Raw genomic sequence first — 23,418 nt, 5'->3', positions numbered from 1 at the left:
AACAACCAAGGCCAAACACTAAGCCTTTTCTCCTACACCCCTAAATTTTCCTACCCATACCCCTTCTTCCACTAACTAGTCAGACTTCACTAGATCATGCCACGTGGCAGTCCACCATTAACAGATTGAACCACCAGATGATGCCACCTCAACCCTAAACATAATCTTCTCCACCTTCTCCACAGAAACCCTAACCGCCGCTCTACCGTCAGTCGCCGCCGTACCATCCTTGTCGCCGGTCACCATCGCGCAACCACTCCATTTGGCGCCTCCACGCCACTCACACCTCAACTCCAATGGCGCCACCACGACCACCATCGCTGGAGTCCCGTTCGTCTCCTTCGTCAATCGCGAGACCTAGCCGCGCTACTTCCTCCATGCCGCCACCACCAAATTGTCCTCCTTTCTCGCCAAGCAGCCACCATAAACCATCACCACCGTTCATCTTCTCCACTCGCGAAACACAGTCGCACCATCTCACTCTTCCACTCGCAACTCCCTCTTCTTCATCGCCCCAGCCATCGAGAGAAGCCTCTACGCACCAGACCATCAACACGCATCTCCCATGGCAGCTATCATCGCGCCACCAACATCTTACTCGCGTGCCAATCTCGCCGGAGCATAGGCCATCATCTCCAACCCTAAACCTGCAAACAGAAAACCAATCAGGAACCAGCATGCATTGTGCCGAAACAGAGAAAGCTCCTTTCCCCCAATCTACAGAACCCTAATTTTGGGTGGAAAGGGAGCAGACACGTGGCGAGACTCATTGGCGTGTCCTTTCTCTAGTCAAAACTGGTCAATGCTGTTTGAATCTGGTCAAGGGTGGTCAACTGAGGGGCTTTCTTGCAATTTTAGAAATTAAAATGGGGCTAAAGTACAGATAGAAGAAATTTCAGGGCTTATGTGTAATTTTGGAAAATTTAGAAAAGCTAAAAGATAAAATTCAGTTGTTGAATTAATTTAATTTGAGAATATCAACAGAAAATATCTTCCAAATAATGTTATAATTATCTAAATCCTTTAATTGTTTGGAAGATATGAGATAAAAGATTCTGTCAACTGAATATTCAGAGTCCAAGTCCATTCAAGCCCTATATAAAGAGACCCAGGGGACTTCACTTCATTCATTCTCTGACACTCCTCTCACTTTTCTTTCATCTTGTATTCAACTCCATTCATGGAGAGCTAAGCATCTAGGGCTATTATGTTGTAATTCCATGATGGATTCTGAGGTTACGTTAAGTTAATGCAATTGTTTATTTTGATTATTGATTTAAGTTGTTCTCTCTCTATATGTCTTTCATCTCTCTATCTTGTTAAAAGTAAGGATTTTTGCATCATAATGTGTTTGAATCTACATGCATATTGATTATATGAGTTCTAGGATTTCTAGGTTTAATTGAGAATCTACTTTGATTTAATTTAGGAACTTTCATATGATTAAATGGTTTTTACTATCAATTGAGAATGTACTTTGGTTGGTAGTAATAATTTCAACTATAATCAATTGAGAATTTACTTTGATTGATTAACTTTTAACTTGGTTAGGAGATTTAAGAATATACACGATTAAACACAATAGAATTTGATTGAGAATGTACTTTGGTTGAATTTATTGTGAATAATCTAGAAATGTTTTGCATTTGATTGAGAATTTACTTTGGTTAAATGCATGATTGCCCTCAAATTAATCTAGAAAGGTTTAGCATTGACCCTCGACCTTGCTATATTGTTAAAATGTTGAGGGCCAACAAAAGTGGTGCAATCTGCAAGAGTCCATCTACCATTATTCTCCTCTGTCATATTTTCAGTGCTATGGTAAGACCTTGGTGGTGAAGGTTGTAAGAGTGTCTCAAGAGAAGGGAATAGTTCTCGTGAAGTTCGAATTCTCCTCCTCCTACTATTTTCGTCCAGGCCTTCAAGAAGAGGTTCAGAAATCTTTTTGCTTCTAGTTCGAATATTACCCTGCATACACAAGGAAACAAAACCCTAGAAAAATTTTGTTAGCACAAAAAGATAGCAAAGAGAAGAAATAATCAAAAGATATAATTGAAAAGATAAGAAGATAGAAAATAAAAAAAGAAAAACAGAAAATAAAAACAGAAAATAAAAATAGAAAATAAAATTAGAAAATAAAAATAGAAAAAAAAGAAAATAAAAACAGAAAAACAAAATTCACAACAAGTCAAAAATAATCAAAAATCACACAAATAGACTAGTTAAACCACGATTCCTCGACAACAGCGCCAAAAACTTGATGAACAAATCTTCAATCCCCGAAAACGGAGTCAAAAACTTGTTAACCCTCGGCAAGTGTAACCGAATCCTATCAAGTAATAAACCTGGTAAGACCAATTATCGTTCTCCCAAAGGACTCACGACCTAGACAATTGTGTGTTTTTGTTGATTAATTATGACTTGTGAACAAATTATTGTAAGTTTCAAATGCAAAAGACTAAAAGGTAAAATATGTATGCATGTGATGATCAATGGGCAAGAAGAAACAAAACACGTGAATTGAAATATATGGATGAATATGTTGTTGGGGTTTATCAATTTCATCCTATCCACTCTCTTGTATTTAGGAATTCATCATTCTTTTCATTAATGTTAATGCCACTCTCTAAATTACCTTAAACCCGATGTCTCGGTGAAGAAATCTTATCCTTAATTATGAGTTCATACAATTCCTAGCATCCCTAATAATTAATTCTGAAGCACAGAAGCTTAAAGGCAACCAACCATCATACTCCTATGTCTAGGTTTGTAATATACTGTTGGGAGAGATTCCCCAGATCTAGATTTCCCTATATGTGTCCAGTTCAACAAAACCAATAATCATGACATCGAATGAGTTAAACAATGCATGCTTTGAGCAAAGAGGAAAAACCCTAACTATTAATGAAAGAAAACGTGTATAATAAAAATGATCTTGAAGAACAAATTTCATACAAGAGAGTTTCAAAGGATTTACATTGATTCCCCAACAACAAAATAAGTTTAGTTTGCCATATTCATGGTAGAACTAGATAAAAAACAATGGAATGAAAGAATGTAAGAGATAGAAAAACCTGAGAAAGAGAAGAGGAGAGTCGTTACCATCTCCAATTCTACCCCCAAGGGGTGAAAAATGTGTTTATGCTTCGTTCCCACCAAAGATACAAACCTTAGGACGTCCTAAAGCTTATATACTATTCTAAAAAATACAGAAAATTAGGCCCAAGCCCATAAAAGTGCCGCTCAGCGGTAGTAGCGCGTGTCAATTCTTCCCCTCAGCGGTGCCAACGAGTACTGAAAAGTGCCGCTCAGCGGTAATTGGCGCTGAGCGGTACTTGCTGATTTTCTTCTTTTGCACTTTTTGTGTCCTTTTCTGTCTCTTTCTCTTTCCTACTTCACTTCTTTAATTAAATTCATCTTTAAACTTGCAAAAACAAGGAAATCAAGCATAAAACCTGTCCAACTCTCTTATTTCCAATAATTCAACCAAATCATGAGTTCAAGCTAATTTCTAAGTCATAAAGGTTGTAATTGAAGTCAATTTTAAGTATAAAAATAATAGTTTTTCAACTGTTATCAATAATATTAACAAACATATATTCTAATATTTAAATTTGTACTATATGAAATATACCGATTAGAGTTAATGGTCATTCATGGGCAATTATCAGGTATTAATAGGTCAGATTACCTTACGCTTTACAAATATATGGTATTAATTATTGATTATTGGGTTTGATTCCCTAAAATATACTAATAACTAATCAATGGACTTGACTGCCACAAACTCTATAAATAATACAACTAATGTCAGGTACAATGATCCTTTTCTATCCTAATAAAATATAGACCTCTTTATGAAACATATCTGACTTGAACGTCAGAGTGTCTTCTGCAGGTCAACAACCCATTGGAGTGGATCGCGTTCTGGAAGAGGATTGAAGATCAAAAGAGAGCAGAGCAAGGGAGGACGACTGACCCTCGGACCAATTCAACCGAAACATTTTGGTGCCCACCTCGGGGCCGAGCGACATCCCCATGAAGCCACGAAGAACTAGATGTGCGCTAGGTCTCCACATCGCTACTTCGGATCAACACCTGGTTTTTCAACAAGAGTAAAAAATTTCGTAACAATTTCTAAAGGCATGTCTTTTGTTTTGAGAACTTTCACGAAGGTTTAGATCTCAACTTGGTCAGGTTCTACCAACTCTTAATTTTGAATTATAAATTATAAAATATTATGCACAGGATGGGTCAGAGCTGCGTTCAACCTTGTCAGGTTCTACCGACTCTTAATTTTAAATTATAAATTATAAAATATTATGCACAGGATGGTTCAGAAATGCGTTCAACCTTGTCAGGTTTTACCGACTCTTAGTTTTAAATTATAAATTATAAAATATTATGTGTAGGAAGGTTCAGACCTCAACTTGGTCAGGTTCTACCAACTCTTAGTTTTAAATTATAAATTATAAAATATTATGCACAGGATGGTTCAAAAATGTGTTCAACTTTGTCAAGTTCTACCGACTGTTAGTTTTAAATTATAAATTGTAAAATATTATGTGTAGGAAGGTTCAAACCTCAACTTGGTCAGGTTCTACCAACTCTTAATTTTAAATTATAAAATATTATGTACAGGATGGTTCAGAGTTACGTTCAACCTTGTCAGGTTATAATGGCCGCTCGGGAGAAGTTAGAAAAATGACTTCACAAATTTCCGCTCAACGTAGGAAGTCAGAAAAATGACTCCTGCCTCAAGCCGCTCGGGGGAAGTCAAAAAAATGACCTCAGAAATCGCCGCTCAACGCAGGAAGTCAGAAAAATGTCTCCTGCCTCAAGATCGCTCGGGGGAAGTTAGAAAAATGACTTTAGAAATCTCCTCTCAACGTAGGAAATCAGAAAAATGACTCCTACCTCAAGACCGCTCAGGGGAAGTCAGAAAAATGACTTCAAAAATCCCCGCTCAACGTAGGAAGTCAGAAAAATGACTCCTGCCTCAAGACCGCTCGGGGGAAGTAAGAAAAATGACTTCAGAAATCCCCGCTCAACGTAGGAAGTCAGAAAAATGACTTCTGCCTCAAGACCGCTCGGGCGAAGTCAGAAAAATGACTTCAAAAATCCCCGCTCAACGCAGGAAGTCAGAAAAATGACTCCTGCCTCAAGACCGCTCGGGGGGAAATCAGAAAAATGACTTCAAAAATCCCCGCTCAACGCAAGAAGTTCGAAAAAGAACTCTTATCAGTCAACTACTCAACAGGTTTAGCTTTGTCAGGTTCCAATGCCTTTTCATTATAAAAATAAATTATAAAATATTGAAGCGTTTACTTTATTTAATTTAAAAGCATATTTTTTGGAGTGAAAATCTCTTGCACAGTAAAAAGTGTCAAAGAGAACTCTTAACATTTTCTGTTCAGTCTAGGGAACATATCCAAAGAGAACTCCTAGAGTTTGCCGCTCGGTACAAAGAGCAATGAAGACTTAAAGTATCAAAGATAGACTCCCTAAATACAACGTGAGCGACCTCTTTTAAAGCTCATAATAATCCCTACACACCTCTTTCGAATAAAAGAGCTTGCTTGGGCTTGGGGGGCTTATGTACTATATGAAATATACCGATCGGAGTTAATGGTCATTGATGGACAATTATCAGGTATTAATAGGTCAGATTACCTTACGCTTTATAAATATACAATATTAATTATTGATGATTGGGTTTGATTTCCTAAACTATACTGATAACTAATCAATGGACTTGACTGCCACAAACTCTATAAATAATACAATTGATGTCAGGTACAATGATATTTTCTATCCTAATAAAATATAAACCTCTTTATGAAACATATTTGACTTGAGCGTCGGAATATCTTCTGTAGGTCAGCAACCCATTGGAGTGGATCGCGTTCCCATTGGAGTGGATCGCGTTCTCGAAGATGATTGAAGATCAAAAGAGAGCAGAGCAAGGAAGAACGACTGACCCTCGGACCAATTCAAACGAAACAAAAACTATTAAATTCTTTAAAAAAATAATAATGAACTAAAATTTACTGACCCATCAGGTTGGTTACCTAATAATATAGGTTAAAGGACTAAAATTTCCATTCCACCGGTAAATGATGGAGAAGTAGATCAACAAAATTAACCCACATTATTACTAAGTCGGGTTTGTTTCTTTTATTATTATTATTACTCGTTATTAATATCACGGTATTATTGTAATAATATCAGTATTATTGTTATCATCGTTAATGTAACAGTGATTTCTATCCAAAAAAAAAATTAGGTTGATGAAAATAGTTATTTCATTTTTAAAATAAAAGTTATCATCATATGTAATGCGATTGGTTTTACACCGTAATTATGTTGAAAAAAGTTATTTCAAGTTTCTCAAGAAAAAAAATACATTTAAGAAAATAATTAGCCAGTTATCAAACATGCATTACCGTGTTCAAAACTTGTTTCAAATAGAAAACATGAGGAATGCTTATTTTTTCCTTATATTATAATATGAAAATAATAGAACACAAGCCATTTCTGTACTTGTGTTCCACATAAAGCTAAGTGTAACTCAATCGCTCTCTTGTGGTTTATGTGAATTTGCCCTTTTGCTGGTTTTGGCAAAAGTTCTTTTTGCTTTGTCAAACTCTATAAAAGAACATAGCTTTGAAGTCATGATAAACTTTATGCTTCTTAAGCAACTTTGCATATTGTCCTTTTGTGGAGATGTCACTTTTGAATGGTGCTTAACTTCTAGGGGTTTGTTTAGTATTTGAAAATGAATTACCAAAAGTGCTTCTACTTAATTAATCACAACTCAGCCAAAAAGTAGTGTGCCCTAGGGCCCCAATGCTAACATCTACTCATCACAACAAGAATGTTACAAAATGTGATCTATCCAAAATCATTTTAAAATATGGTTCAAAAATATGCATAAAGTCTCTTTCTACAGTTTGATATATGTCAACATGAAGAAACAAAAATGTGTTCCCAATTAAGGGTTACTCATGTTAGACATTATTGTTATAATATGAAAATAGTTTTAGAAAAAATAAAAAAACAGGAAACAAATAATAAAAATATATTGCATATATAAAATAAATATCTTTTATAAAAATAAAAATTTATGTTGAAGCAAAACTTTGCACCTATAATTCCCTAGGTTTTACCACCCAAATGAAGAAGCTAGGGTTTTGAGGATAATATAATTTTTTTTGTTCAACTTACTTTGTCCAAGTGCGTCTGATCTACCATGTGAGATGATGCCTGCTATTATGTTCATTAAAATATTATATATCCTTTCTTAGTGGTGTGGTTATGTTGTTAGAATAATAGGAATTAATCCAAAACAATGAATGCAGAATGCAACTACTTTATTTATGTAGGTTGTAATAATTCAGCAGCCTCCTCCTAAATGACACTTTCTGCTGAACTACTACTACTACTATGCTAAAACATGTACTAGAATGCTATAATATGATAGAGGGTCCATCTCATAATGATGAATCTTGACAATACCTAATTAGATGTTCCCACTTAGTGTAACACCATAACTCATGAAGTGCTACATTCACATATCTTGCTCAAAGGAACCATCTCATTTAATTAATGTGTATAGTTGTTATGTTTAGATAAGATAAAATTATGATTTATCTATATCAAGTTTTGAAACAATTACCAATCCCTACTAGAAAATATAAAATTAGTTTTTAAATATTAGGTTTAGTCAAATTAAATGGCTATATTAGAATTTACTTAACCCACTCTAATGTAATATAGAGATTAATTTAAAAGCAAATACAAAATTGTTTTTTATTTTTTTAATAAATAAATATGTTAGTATAAATTAGTTTTGACTTAATTGATACTAATAGATTTTGTTTAATGTTAGACGTTAATAGATTTAAAACACGATATAAGACAATATGTTTTCTTAATAAATATTTTTAATTTCTTTAATAAATAAATATTTATGTCAGTATCAACCAATGTTAAAAGAATTTACTTAAGGTTAAACACTGATAAATAGAATCGATCGATGTCAATTCTATGACAATGCTAACTATGTTTAGCTTGTTTTAATAAGTATAAATATTTAGTGTCAAACTAGTATTAATTTAATCGATATTAACTAAAATAAATAAGATTAGTGTTGTCTAAACTGATATTAATCTTATTCATTATTATTATTGTACAGTTTCATGATAATGAATAGGAATTGTTAGATTATTTGTAATATAAAGATCTATATTTAAATATGAAAAATCTCTCCACTTACAATTTTTCTCTCTCACTTTCCATATAAGTCTTCTTACATTCATCTTCTTCCTCCACACCTTCTCTGTTCACACTTTTATCCTCATCTATTTATTCATGTTTGTTTCCTTCATTATACTCCTTTATTTCATCTACTATAATTTCTTTTCTATTTTCTTAAACATAGATGCCTTGTACAAACTTTTCTTTTAAGTTATTGTCATTAGTGTGAACAAAATCGATACAAAATAAATTAATATTAAAAATAAGTTTTATTTAGGGTCGGTTTGGTTGATACTAACTTAAAAATATATTTTTAAAAGAAAAGTACATTAATGTTGGCTTGATCGGTATTAAATTGCTTTAATTAAAAAGTTAATTTAAAAGTTCGTGATAAATTACTATTGTTTTAATTGACACTAGTTAAAGTAGGTCTTCAAAAACATCCATGATTTTAGAGTTGTATACAAGTGTGATACAAATCCAACAAGACTAGCTAATTAAGATTGATTTTTACTTGTTAGCATTGGACCAATATTAAATATTTATTTTCTCATTATGATTAGTTTATACTCCATACTATTAAGCTTTAATTAAGTTTTAAGTTTTTGAAAATTTTAAATAATTTTAATTGAGTTTCAATTTAAAAAACTTGTTATACTGAGTACATAAAATTTTATATTTTTTTCTCAGTCTTTTGGCATTTGATTTTCCATGTCATTGTTTCTTTACAATGTCTCTCTAATTGATAACGATAAATAGAGAAAAATTAGTTAAATTAGGTTTTAAGTTTCTCACAAATAATTTTAATTGAGCTTTTATTAAAAATATTATTTATTAAGTATTTAAAATATTTATATTTTTACTTGAGTCATAGGATGACAGATAATTTAATTTTGCACTCTTTAGTTAAACATCAAGAACTTAAACAATAAGAAAAACGAAGTTCTGACTCCAGTAATCTTTACCAAAATTGTTATATGCTTTTATAAAAATATCAAGATTTCAATTTTTTTTTTCTAAATTTGTAATATTATGTATAAAACTTTAAAATCAAATCATCATGTCAGTCTGATTAATATCATAGAATAAGAAAACACTTAAATGTACCATACACTTAATATGAAGTACGCCTCATATTAATATATCTAATACGCATTAATATCCAACAAACTCAATCTTAATCTTAATCACAAGATTTATTTTGATATACTATGATATACTAAAGTTATGAGGTTAAAAATGTAATTTACACCCAATCCTTCTCTAATGTTATTTTAGATGTTGCTTCAAAACAAAATGAAGATATCTCCAAAACTAATAATGATTGAAATGTAGTGACCTAAGTTGTCAGAAGAAGTAGCATGTGAATAATTTGGTCGATTCAATGTGCACTTTTCTTTATAGTGTCAAAAGCAATAGAAACTCTTGTATGTCTCTTAGTACAAATATTGTTTCTTCATCCAATGACAATGAACTTTAGTGCAGCTTACCAATAACATGCTCTTTGTGTATAACTTCAGCATTGACACTAAAACAACATGATTGAATTCAAGACTCAGAAACTGAAATGCTTTCACTTTAACTATATCATGAAAAGGGACATATAGCCGAAAATCAAATTTCATGTACCACAAAACTACCTCTCACAGCCCACTTACATTGCAAATGGATATGAAGATGGAAGAAAATGGAAAGGTTTTATTAGACCATGGGTCAAAGCTAAACCAGGACTTTTTTTATAGAAAAAAGATATTCATTGAATACAAGAAATTACAACATATTAAACTATTAATTTATCACATAAATTAAATTTTAATATATTAAATTATTATCATATTAGAAAATTACAATATATTAAACTATATATGTAACATCCCAATTTAATAATATAAAACTACTAAAATGAACATTACATGATAATGATATAACAAGAACTACATGTTAATTATGAACAAAAATTTCTTCACTTGAAGAATAAAAGTTCATCCTAAACTGTAAGCTTCACTCTCAAACTCTCGTTGCGACAACTGAAAGATTGCATTTCTAAGCCCACACCATTTAGGTGATCATTGCAAAAGAGAAAGCAAGATACAAAGACATATCACAGAAAAACAAGGGTAAGCTAGTGTAATTTAGTATTCATGTGAAAATACAATTCAAACGAGCAACTAGGATACTCATACAACATGTGTAAAACATATAAACATATATTGACCGACCACTTTAACTTGACTGTCTGGACTAGTATGAATATGTAGCTTGAGACAATTCATGCACTCGTGAGTGTAGTAACTAGAAACCCATCAACTGCCACACGAGGTTAGCCCGTTATCACTCACCGTAGGACCCCCTGATGAGTGCATATTTATGCCCACATTTATGCTTTAAAATTCAAATTTTTGATGAGATAATTGTGCTTAAATGGTTGATTTTAAGTGAATTTGTGATGATTAAAATTGTTGGGTTAGGAATTAAAGAGACATAAAAAGTGAGTTTTAGTGATAAATTATTCTTGGATGTTCTAATGTTGATTTGTGCAGCTAAAATTAAAGCTTAATTGGTCCAAATTGCAAATTAAGGCCCAAAATCAGGTTTTATTTGGAAAATAATGTACAGATGAACTAAACAGGTAGTCTTTACCCTTGCACCTCCCAAATTTCCCTACATACACCCCTCTTTTCTTAACCAAGCCCAAGCACTAAGCCTTTTCTCCTACACCCCTAAATTTTCCTACCCATACCCCTCCTGTGACACCCGGGCACTGACGAGGGCGGGGAGTGATCGCCAGTGCAAGAGGCACGAAGTGCAAGGGGTACTGACAAGGAGCGGCTCCTGGCAGGCTTCCAGTGGAAGGGACACATGGACGAATCGAACATACACCGGAATGAGAGGGATCTAGAGACTATATAGGTATGGGACTATACAGTTGAAGGATAACTTAAAGGGATTGATTTGGCTACTCATATCACCAAAATGCATTTGCTTTTTGGTAGCCTAACCCATAAGAACTCCATGGTTAAGCGACAAACCAGATTACGCCTTTCTGCTACCACTCTGCAGATAAAGGAAATTTCAGGGCATTTGTGCAATTTTGAAAAGCTAAAAGATTTAATTCAACATGTTATAATTATCTAAATCTTTTAGTTATTTGGAAGATATAAGATAAAAGACTTTGTCAACTGAATATTCAGAGTCCAAGTCCAATAAAGTCCTATATAAAGAGATCCAGGGGAGGCAGAAAAGGGACTTCACTTCATTCATTCATTCATTCACCACTTCTCCCACTTTTCTTTCATCTTGTATTCAACTTCATTCATGGAAAGCTAAACATCTAGGGCTATTCTGTTGTAATTTCATTATGGATTCTGAGGTTAGATTGAGTTAATGCAATTGTTTATTTTGATTATTGATTTAATTTGTTCTCTCTCTATGTCTTTCATCTCTCTATCAAATTAAAAGCAAAGATTTTTGCATCATAATGTGTTTGAATCTACATGCATATTGATTATATGAGTTCTAAGGTTTCCAGGTTTAATTGAGAATCTACTTTGATTTAATTTAGGAAGTTTCATATGATTAAATGGTTTTTACTATCAATTGAGAATGTACTTTGATTGGTAGTGATAATTTCAACTATAATCAATTGAGAATTTACTTTGATTGATTAACTTTTAATTTGGTTAGGAGATTTAAGAATAGACATGATTAAACACAATAGGATTTGATTGAGAATGTACTTTGGTTGAATTCATTGTGAATAATCTAGAAAGGTTTTGCATTTGATTGAGAATTTACTTTGGTTAAATGCATGATCACCCTCAAATTAATTAAGAATGTACTTTAATTAATTTGAAACTTAAATAATAATCAATTGAACAATTCTCTGTGAATAATCGATGATGAATCTATCTTGGAAAAGCAGTGGAATTAGCTTATTTCATCATAACTGTTTTTAAGTTTCTTATTTGTTCTTTAAATATTCTCCAAACATTACTTTTATCATTGAGCATTGCATTGCATTCATAAGATTAAAATATTGAAAGGCAATTCCGTATTCATTGGGAGACGACTCAGGGTTACTTTAACCCTATCTACTTTCTTGAATACTACTTGGCAATACTGAAGTTACATTGAAAAGTAGTATTAATTTGATAGCTTTAACGACAACGTATCACCCCCCTAGGCTAGGGCCTCCTGCTATTCTCACGACATGACTTACCCATCTCTACTTAAGAATTGGTAATCATTAGAATATCAGGATGAACGCCATGGAATTAACTGTCCATATTCATACTTTACCACCACCTTGATAACCAATCATTGAGACATTCCTCCTTGGAATTCTGTTTCATACCAGTTGGAACATCATACCTTATTTGAATATTAATACAATTTCTCATACATAATACATTTAAGAAACTAAAATAAACACTCAGAGTAAAACATAGAAATAATCTTTTAAAGACCAAATATCTTATAGTAGTTTAAGGTCGAACGGTAAAACAACCGCCACCCATGAACACGACCGAATGGAAAAGATCAACATAACCTATGAACAAGACCGAACGAAAAAACACTTACAACACGCGAACATGACTGAACGGTCATTAAACGAGTAAGGCTCAAACATGAGCCTAATGCAGTTGGAGGACTGAACGCTAGAACAACCAAACACTTTTAGCTTAGATAGGACACTAAGAACTTAAATTGAATACTAATATAAGACCGATCACTAAAGCATTACCGAACGGTCATTAAGAGACCGAGTGCTAGTACAAGACCGAGCACTACTAAGAGACTGAGTGCTAGTATAAGACCGAGTACTATTAAGAGATTGAGTGCTAATACAAGACCGAGCACTACTAAGAGACCGAGTGCTAGTACAAGACCGAGCACTACTAATAGACCGAGTGCTAGTACAAGACCGAGAACTACTAAGAGACCACCCACCCACCTAAGACCGAACGGTCATGAATGGGTAAGACTAAAGAGATCAAACCCAGTTAATGACCGAGTACCTGAACATGGCTGAGCGGCCAATCAGCGCATGACCGAGTAGGGCCGAACACTATGACTAAACCGGATACTAGTGTATGACCAAACACTAGTGTAAGATCGAATGCTAGTAAGACTGAACGTTAGTAAGACCGAACGCTAGTGTAAGACCGAACGCTAGTATAAGTCCGAACGCTAGTGCATGACCGAACACTAGAGTGAGACCGAAAGGTCACTAACTATAATGTTCCGCAAAGGCTGAACACAGCTAAGACTGAACACAAGAGTAAGGTCGAACGGTCATCGACTTCCTCTTCTCAGACTGCATAATTCTGCAGTATAACTGCAGAATTATGAACTACATCTTTACCCATTCCCAACATTTCTCCTAACTTCCAATCCTCTAAACTCGTATCATATACCTATTTACATTCTTCTAAGGATATCAAAACCTTTCTATACATTTTCTAAAGGGTCTGCTACCAGATTCACGATCCAAAACTGCATCATCATCAACTTAAAGACTCAAATTCGATTCTATTGGTTTTTGGCACAGTTTGAGTGACTTATGGTCTTTAACAAGTCCTAAATATCTTACCTAAAATCTCTCTACTGACCAATTTAACGTCTAAACCCAAATTCCAATTTTCATTACCCCACTTCCTCAAAATTCACTATAAGACAGTACCAGTAACTCAACATAAAACCAATTCAACATGATCACAAATTTTAATAGTTCATACAAGCAATACCAATCACCAAAATCACTCAATTACATACACAACAATCTTAAAAACAGTAGTTACATACACAGTAAATTCATCAATTAAATTAACTAGCTTCTCTTACCTTTAACAGAACCAAACAGCTTCTACACTTCTAGAAAATTTGTTTGAACTTCAAGAAAATCCTAAGAGCACCTATGAACCACCGATTGGTGAAAGAAAACCAATAGTAGAACCAAAATGAAATCAGAAAAGGAAGAAGGAGAATGTGGAACACATGCAAACAGGATTGTTCCTTGCATGCAGCAAAACTAGAAATTACCGAAAACCTGAGAACAAAACTTACCGGTTCTAAACACTAAACCAATCGGTGAAACAGGAAGACCTTGACGCCAGGATCACTTAGATAGCTCCTGATCTTCTAATAGATGAGCCACTGATGATTAATTTTAGAGACAAGAGGAGGAAAGGTAGATAATAGTGTTTTTAGAGAGATAGATCGTACTGACATAATGAGCTGAGTGTTTTGAATTTCTATTATACTGTTAGTTTATTTTAACTCTAAGTGTTCAGTCTCATTATTTTAATACATCTATATACTCTTAATAGTCTATTTTCTGGGTTCTTACAATATATTTATCACTGAATAGTTTATAAATAGGTTTAAAGTTTTATTTATATTTATTTTTATTAGTTAAATCTAGTACTATTGTTAAAATTGGTTGTAAAATGAAAGGAAAAGAAAAAATGGATGTCAAAGAATAATAATGTCAAATGGATCCTTTCTTGACTCTTATAAAAACTTACTTTAATATCTTATTTTTATTTAACTTTTTGGTGAAGTTTGTTTACTCATATCAAGATTTCTTCATTTCACATTATAATTTTTATTTAATTACAATGTAATAATCACTAGTGCACTCAAGGGAAACGACAACGGTTATTTTTGCATATATGCAGCGGTTCCGCAACCGAGACATATATAGGCGAGACAAAAAGGGTAGGCTTTTTGCCTCGGTTCTTAGGTAACCGAAGTAGTAGAGATTTTCCTTTTTCTATTTTTTTATTTAGGCAGAGTTTTCGCCTCGGTTCCTATTGAACTGAGGTAGTATGTTGGACGCTACTGCCTCGGTTGGGACTTGAATCGACGCAGTAGAGATTTTTTTTAACCATCATTTTCTGCCTCGGTTGTGACCTGAACCGATGCCATAAAGGGCTTTCTACCTCGGTTATGGTCACAACCGAGGCGTATTTGATGAATCACTATTTTGTACTATTAACTTAACTTTTCGCACCAAATTGTGTTAGTAAATTGTGTTTAATTCTCCATTATTCTCTCATTTAAACTATTTGGGCTTAATTAGACTATGAATTCTTATTTTAATTAATTTGAATTATTGTTAAACCTTCGGCAAGTGTAACCGAATCGTATCAAGTAATAAACCTGGTAAGACCAAGTATCGTTCTCCCAAAGGACTCACGGCCTAGATAGTTGTGTGGTTTGTTGATTAGCTAAGACTTGTAAAACCGATTGATTAAGATTTAAATGCAAATACTCAAAAGTAAATATGTATGTGATAACAGTTGAAAAACTGTTATTTTCATGATTAAAATTGACACTAAAAGAAACCTTTACACTTAGAAACTAGCTTGAAATCATGTTTTTCCTCATGTTTTTAGAAATAAGAGAGCTGGACAGGTTTATGCTTGATTTCAGTGTTTTTATGCAGGTTTTAAGGTGAATTTGGTGAAAGAAGTGAAGAAGGAGAGAGATGAAATCAGAAAAGACAATAAAAAGTGCAAAAGGAGAAGCCGAAGTCACCGCTCAGCGGCAGTTTACCGCTGAGCGGCACTCAGGAGCTTGCGGGAGGTCCGCTGAGGGGCAAAATGACCGCTGAGGGGAGAAAACAAGTCACGCACTCACCGCTGAGCGGTATTTTACCGCTGAGCGGTATTTTACCGCTGAGCGGCACTTTAATGGGCTTGGACTTGACTTTTTGTAATTTACGAATGATATATAAGCTTTAGGGTTTCCTAGGGTTAGGCATCTTTGGCAGAAACGAAGCAAACACTCTCTCTTCCACCCCTTTGAAGGAGGATCTTGGATGCTGAGGCTTCCTCTTCACCTTTTTAGGGTTTATTCTTTCATTCTTTCATTGTAATTCATCTAGGTTCACCACGAATATGGTGAACTAAACTCTGTATGTTTGTTGGGGAATCAATGTAATCTTGTGAAACTCTCATATATGGAATCTGTTTTTACATCTTTTAATTAAGACTTATGCTTTCTTTTCATCATTAGTTAGGGTTTTTCCTCTTTGCTTAATGCTTGCATTGTTTAACTCATTCGATGCATGATTATTGGTTTTGTCGATACGGGCACGTACGGGGAAGTCTAGATCCGGGGAATTTCTCCCAATTTTATATTGGTTGTCGTTAAGCTCCTGCACTTATGAACTGATCATTAGGAATGCTAGGAATTGTATGAACTCGTGATTAGGGAGAAGCCTTCTGGAAAGGTACATTAGAGAGTGGCATTAACAATGATGATTTGACTTTTGAATTCCTAAAATATATGAGAGTGGATAAGATGAAATTGAACCCCAACAACATATTCATATCTATAATTCATTGAAAGTGTTTATCTTTTGATTTTTGCCATTGATCAAAATTCATGCATACATGTTTATTTTCTGTCTTGCATTTTAAACCCCAAATATTTCGTTTGTAAGTCTTAGTTAATCAAGAAACCACATAACTAAACTAGGCCGTGAGTCCTTTGGGAAGAACGATACTTGGTCTAACCAAGTTTATTACTTGAACGATTCGGTCATACTTGCCGATTGAAAACAAGTTTGTGACATCATAATTTGGTGTTCATAAATTTGTCCATCAAGTTTTTGGCGCCGTTGCCGGGGACTCGTGGTTTAACTGGTTAATTTGTGTGATTATTGATTATCTTTGACTTATTTTTTTATTTTATTTTTAAATTTCGAATTTTTATTTTATTTTTCTGTTTTTTATTTTTATTTTTTTTTTATTTTCTGAATATTATATCTTCTCTTATATCTTTTTGTGCTAACCAAATCTTTTCTAGGGTTTTGTGTTCTTGTGTATGCAGGAGGCAATTCGAACTAGGAGCAAGAAAACAACAGAACCTCTGCTTGAAGGATTAGAAGACAGTAGACGGAGGAGAAGAATCAGAACATCTAGAGAACTTTTCCCTCCTCCGGAAACTCTGTTGCAACCATCACCACAAGGTTCTGACAATAGCACAGAAAATATGGAGAATAATAATATCAGAAGAACTCTTGCTGATTACACCAACATAGCTGGACCTCAACACTTTAACAGCATAGCTAGACCTAGAGTCAATGCAGCCAATATGGAGGTCAAACCAGCACTGATCCAACTGGTGAAGAGTAATCAATTTAATGGGTTATCTCATGAAAGCCCATATGAGCACCTTACTACATTTAATGAAATTTGCAACACAGTGAAAATCAATGGGGTGCCAGACGAAGCAATCAAACTTAGTTTGTTTCCTTTCTCATTGGGAGGCAATGCTAAGCTTTGGTTGAACTCTTTTCCAGAAGGAAGTTTCACAGAGTGGGAAGCAGTGGTAACAAAGTTTTTGAACAAGTACTTTCCACAATCAAAGGTGACAAAAGGCAAGCAAGAGATATCTTCATTTAAGCAGGGCATGGAAGAATCACTGGGGCATGCATGGGATAGATACAAAAGTCTGCTAAGAAAAACACCCACGCATGGCTTTGAAGAACAGGAAGTAGTCTTAACTTTCCTTGGAGGGCTTGGTTCACAAACCAAGATGATGCTTGATGCCTCAGCAGGAGGCAATATTAAATGGAAAACTCCAGAGGAAGCTATAGAAATCATTGACAACATGGCTACTAGTGATAATGAGCTCAACAGTGAAAGAGGAGCTCCTATGCAACAAAAAGGGGTTCTCCAATTACAGACACATGATGCCTTGCTAGCTCAAAATAAAATTCTAACTCAACAGTTGGAGACTCTGACTAAAACTCTTGCACAATTACCTAAAGAGTTGAAAACTGCTGCACAGGTACAAACCCAGTTGTGCGAATTATGTGGAGGTGATCATATCAATGGTCAATGTGCTTTTCCAGTGGAAGCCTTGGAGGATGTTAATTTCATGGCTAATCAATTTCCATACCGTCAAGGGAATTACAATCAAGGGTGGAAACCACATCCAAGCATTGGTCAAGGACAAACTGGGCAAGCAAATCAATATAATAAGCAGCAGCAGCAACCAACCTTTTGGCAACAGTTATCTATGCTCAATGAAAAATCAACAAGGTTGGAAGAAACTCTTCAGCAATTCATACAGAAAACCGAATCTTCTCAAAAGAGCACTGAAGCTGCTATAAAGAATTTGGAGATTCAAATGGGTCAGATTACCAAGCAATTGGAAGAAAGGCCAAATAGAAATTTTGGGGCTAATACTGAGGTTAACCCTAGAGAAGAGTGCAAAGTGGTAAAGAGTGTGAATGAAGAGATAATTGAGTTAGAAGAAGGAGAAACAGAAGAAAGAAGAGAAATAGAGAACAAAAACAATTTTCCTTTTCCAATAAATCAAGAGAAACAAATGGATTTCAAAGAATTATTCAGAATGGTGGATAATAAAGCACCTTGGGAACAGATTTTACAGAAAATTGCAGTTTACACAAAATCTGATGAAGAAATTTCTACAAAGAAGAGACGTAGAGATGATGAGGCAAAAGAGTGTATAACTGTTAAGAAAGAGTCATTCCCTCCTAAAGCGTCAGATCCAGGCAGTTTTTCTATCCCTTGTACTATAGGGAAGAAAAAGGTAAAGAAAGCTCTCCTTGATTTAGGTTCAAGTGTTAACTTGATACCTTATTCTTTACTGGAGCAAATCGGCAATGTTAAAATGAAACCTGCAAAGATTAAGATAGTAATGGCCGATGGATATTCAAAGGAGCCATGTGGGATTGTAGAGGACATTATAGTTTGTGTTGGCAAACTTCAGTTCTTGGCAGACTTTGTGGTGATGAAGATGGAGACCAAGAAGATACCTATCATACTTGGAAGACCGTTTATGAAAACGGCCAGGGCTATCATAGATGTAAATGAAGGGATAGTGGTTGATACACGGGGCCCAAGGTCAATTAGTTCAGTGTAGGATTTCTTTTACTTTTATTAAAACATGTGTAAAAGGTACTAGGCATGTGCTAGATAGGAGGGACTTTTAGTCCTATATATAGACATGTCACCACCTCTTGTAAGATACTTTTGAGCATAATGAATTGTTATTATGTTGAGAACACTCCAGATCAATTCTACCTTGAAAGTCAAAGCTAGAGAATCCCAAAGGATCTCCTCTAGCCACCTTCCCTTCACACCATCCATTCTCTCATTTTCCATTATCAGATTCTCTCTCCTCCGTAGCATCCAGCTCACGCCACTCTCACTAATTACTAGCGTCCTCGTGGCTTGCGCCTACATCTCTGCCACGCGTGCCTGTGACTCCAACGCTACTCATCATTTTTCTCTCAATCATTCGAGAGAATAAACCATCACTCTCGCGTTCTTCTTTCTTCCAGTGCATCTCCTCCAGCAAACCGTTTCCTCACAGATCTACCATCACAAATCCTCACGTAAGTCATCTCCACCGATCCATATCTCATATTTTCCTTGTCCTTGCCTTTTCACACCTACGCACCGATTCAACCTTTGTTTGGAGTTCTATCTTTGCTTCCACCATCGTTCTTCACCCATTTATTGAGTCAAATCATAATTTCTTTCCATTTCATTGATTTAATCGTTGAATCCTTCTTCTCCACCGATTAAATCCTTCCTTACCTTCAACCCTAGAGTTTTCACCGATTAATCCCCCGAAACCTAGGGTTCTCGAGTAAATCTGCTTCTTTCCGCTGCGCATCGATGTCAAGGAGGCCTCGAGGAGTCCAAATCTCTCAAGTTTCGTTTTCTCCTCGGAGCGTCGCCTATCATGTTGTATCAGAGCCTGGTTCTCCGCGCTTCGAAAGTTAAGTATCTCTCCATTGATTTGCGTCTCTGATCTGAGTTTAAATTTCTTGCGTTGCTATGAAATTCACGAGTTGTTTCGATTCTGTCTTGATCTTATTCATTCGTGTTGAATCTCTTCAATATTCGTGTTGTTCATTATGATTCCTTCTCTGTCTTGTGTTGATTCATGTGTTTTTGGTCTTGATCTGTTCATTAGGTTTCTGCTTGAGTCATTTCTTGTATGCTAACCTTGTTTTGGTTGTGTCTTTCATCATCTTAATCGGTCCAAATTTTTGTTGAGTCATTTTCATTGATAAATCATATTCTGTCATGTTTACAGTCATGTTTAATTGCTTAAAATGTCATAAATTTTGTGTTCAAAGCTGTGTTGAGTTTTTTCTGAGATTCTGGAATATATGATCAGTGGCTATACACCATATGAGCTATGATACCTTCATTGTGAGCTCGGGTGCATGCAAAAGTGACCGTAATCTCAGATTTAACGTACTGTTGAGGTGTATTTTGATTTGCGTTTATTGTCATGGCCAATACATATTATTTTGGTGATAAAATGCTTGAATGAGTTTGTATCAGGTGCACATCACTTAAGCCATGAATTGCTGAAGCAAATAGCTTGATGACACCTTGTGAAAACTCCAGCAGTATCAAATTGCAGTTGGCCGATCTGCATTGTCTTGTTTGAGTCTAATTTTTGTTTTAAAATCTGTTCTGGCATATAGATCTTGCTGGAAATCTTACATTAACTTCCTCGTGTCGTGTTCAAGTTTCCCATTGTTGTTTTAAAGTCATCAATAATTTGTCCATTGACTCAATGAAACTTAAAACTGGTGGTGTGGTTGACCTGTTTGATTGCATAATTGGCTATTGCAAGTTCAATTTTCGAATTACTATGTTCTGCATCCAATTTTAATGCAAAACAAGTTGGTTTTGAAGTTTTAAACATGTTGAGATAGTTAATTCGAGTTATATCAGCCTTTGTGCGTTTTTCCACCTTTGAAACCACCATTTTAAGTCAAAATTTTTATAAAGCAAGTATAGTGCAGTACTGAAATTTTGATTTGTGTGTTTATGATTCAGTTGGATTGTAGTAAGAGCTAGGGTCTGTTGAATGAAATCGAAACAGGTGAAAAAGAATATCTATACAAGTTTAAAAAGCATTCAGACCTTGTACAATCCAAATAAGTGAAGCTCCAAAATCAGAAACTGAAAACATTATCAATTATGAACTAATTTTGTTGGGGCATTGTATCAAACGCATTTGTAAAATTCAGTACTGGAGTCACTTAATTGTTCCTGCTCTAACTTGCTTGTTTGTTCTTCTTGCTTTTAAAATCTGTTCTAGTGCCAATCATAGGTTCAGTTTGAGTGCTTTCCTTCTTGATAGCTTTGTTTCTTGCTTGTCTTTATTGGTTATCTAGTTTGTCTGCAATGCATGTGAAATCTATTCTGCCAATCTTTAATTGAAGCTTTTAATTGCTTATTTCATCTGGTCTAGAGTTTCCTTCTGAGTTAGAGTCTGCTCTGCTGTTTGAGTGGTTGTACTGTTTGTCCATCACTTCGTTTTAGCCTAGCCATTTTCCTGATTGAAAAATCTGTTTCCATTCTGGGTTTTGCTTTTGGGATTTGAAAGAAGGTAAGTGTGAATGGTAGCATATTAGGTGGTGGTGATCCACAAGATTCTCTGGCCTAGACTGAAAATTTCTCTTTTACATTTTCATTTGAGTGTTTAAATTTTTAAAGAGAAACCTCAGTGCTGTGAGCTTAGTAAGGCTAATTTAGCCTAAAATTCCTTGGCATTTGCAAGAGAGTTCAGTTTCAATTAACCATTTGTTGACTGTGTTCATTGTGCAGGAAAAGAAGTTGGAATAATTAGAATGAAGCAGCTGTGATTTGTTGCAACTGCAACTGAAATAACTGTTGTTCTCATTTATTATTGATTTCCTGGTGATGCTATTTGTACTTGTGAATGTATAAACTGTCATTGCATTCATTTTATTTTAAAACATTGCTTGCTGAATTCCTTGATATAATCACTGTTTTGAAAGTGAACTGTGACTTCATGGTTTAATTGAGCATGTTGAATGCTGATTCTGATTTGACAAGACCTATGGGAACTTGGTAGATGCATAGGAATTGCAAATAATGTGCTGATTGTTTTATGAGCATTTCTGGAATTGCAAAAACACTGTTTTAAAACTGCCAATTTCTGATTTGCCTCACAATACTCTGTCCATTGATTTGATTAGCATGGTCCACTGATTTCTGAATTAGTTAGGACATTGTTCTTGACTAGTTGGTCCATTGTTTCTGTCCAGTGTAATTCACTAATTTTTCTGAAAAATGCTGCTCTTGTCATAATCAATTGTGCATCAAACTGTTTTAATTGCCAATGCAACCTCCAGTTTTAAAAAGTGATTAAAGCACCTAATTTTCAGTTCTGACTTGGCGATTGCAGTAATTAGGTGGTTAGTTTCTGCATTGAATTACCTCCAGTCTGAATATAGTTCACTGTCCATTGGATTCTGTTGCTGGATTTTGTTGGATTTATGTGTGCAGAGCTGATGTGAATGAAACCTTACGTGAGCAGAATATTACTGAAGAAACCAGAGGCATAAACACTTCTTGTGGGAGTGTTGAACTGAAGGGAGTTATTTACTTTAATTGCTTCTGATTGTTTACATTGCTTTGGTTTAAAATTGTTCATTATGGACTGCATGAACTGCTGATTTAGTGTGAATTTTCTGTGTAGTTTGGGAAAAGCAATATTGATGGTACTGTAGCATATTGTACATTGTGAGCTATTTCAGTAAAGACAGTAGCAACCATCTGAACTAAAGGGAGTTTCTTTTATCTCAAACTGTTTTTGATATGCTTAAATTGTGTAGTATGGCCTGCAATTGTTAGGATTAAAATTGTTTAATTGTTGATTGGTTGGAATTCAGTTTGTGCAGGAGTATAATTCTGAGTGGAAAGCTTGGGAAGCTTGTGCAGCCAAGAGAAAAGGAGTGGACAAGCTAGTTTCTTGATTTAGGCCGAGAATTGAAAGGAATATTTGGCCTCTGGAAGATTTCGTGCAAGATGAAGAAGTGGCAATAGGAACCTTTCTCTGCATCAAGTGTACAAACCAAGACAGGGAAGGCTCATTTAAGTGTAACTCCCCTCTTCCAATATATTTAGTTATCAGTTCTCTGATCCAGCTTTGTACATTTGTGATAATAGAGTGAACCCAAGAGCTAGGAGACCCCAAAGTTATCCAGAAGCAATAAGTCTAAGTGCGTATAAGGCTTTGAAGAAAAACATGCAGCAATGAACTGTTTGGACCAGACCGTGCAGCTGTTTGAATCTTTTGTAAATTGTTTTCTTCATTTTATGTGTAATAGGTTTTTGT

At 34.8% G+C, this 23,418-nt stretch overlaps 1 protein-coding gene across 1 annotated transcript in view; it reads right to left on the bottom strand.

Moving 5' to 3' along the window:
- Positions 1–280: 280 nt before the first annotated feature.
- The window catches only part of LOC148198535 (uncharacterized), a 46,456-nt gene continuing 23,318 nt past the window's right edge, over positions 281–23,418 (bottom strand). Inside the window, exon 6 of the mRNA XM_088115838.1 lies at positions 281–647. Coding sequence (XP_087971964.1) covers positions 281–647 — 367 coding nt within the window. The remainder of the gene's footprint in view (positions 648–23,418) is intronic.

The sequence above is a fragment of the Vigna umbellata genome, chromosome 5, assembly GCF_029865625.1.
Source record: "Vigna umbellata cultivar VRB3 chromosome 5, Vumbellata_1.0, whole genome shotgun sequence".
Lineage (NCBI taxonomy): Eukaryota > Viridiplantae > Streptophyta > Magnoliopsida > Fabales > Fabaceae > Vigna > Vigna umbellata.
This window is presented reverse-complemented; position numbering and strand designations above follow the sequence as displayed.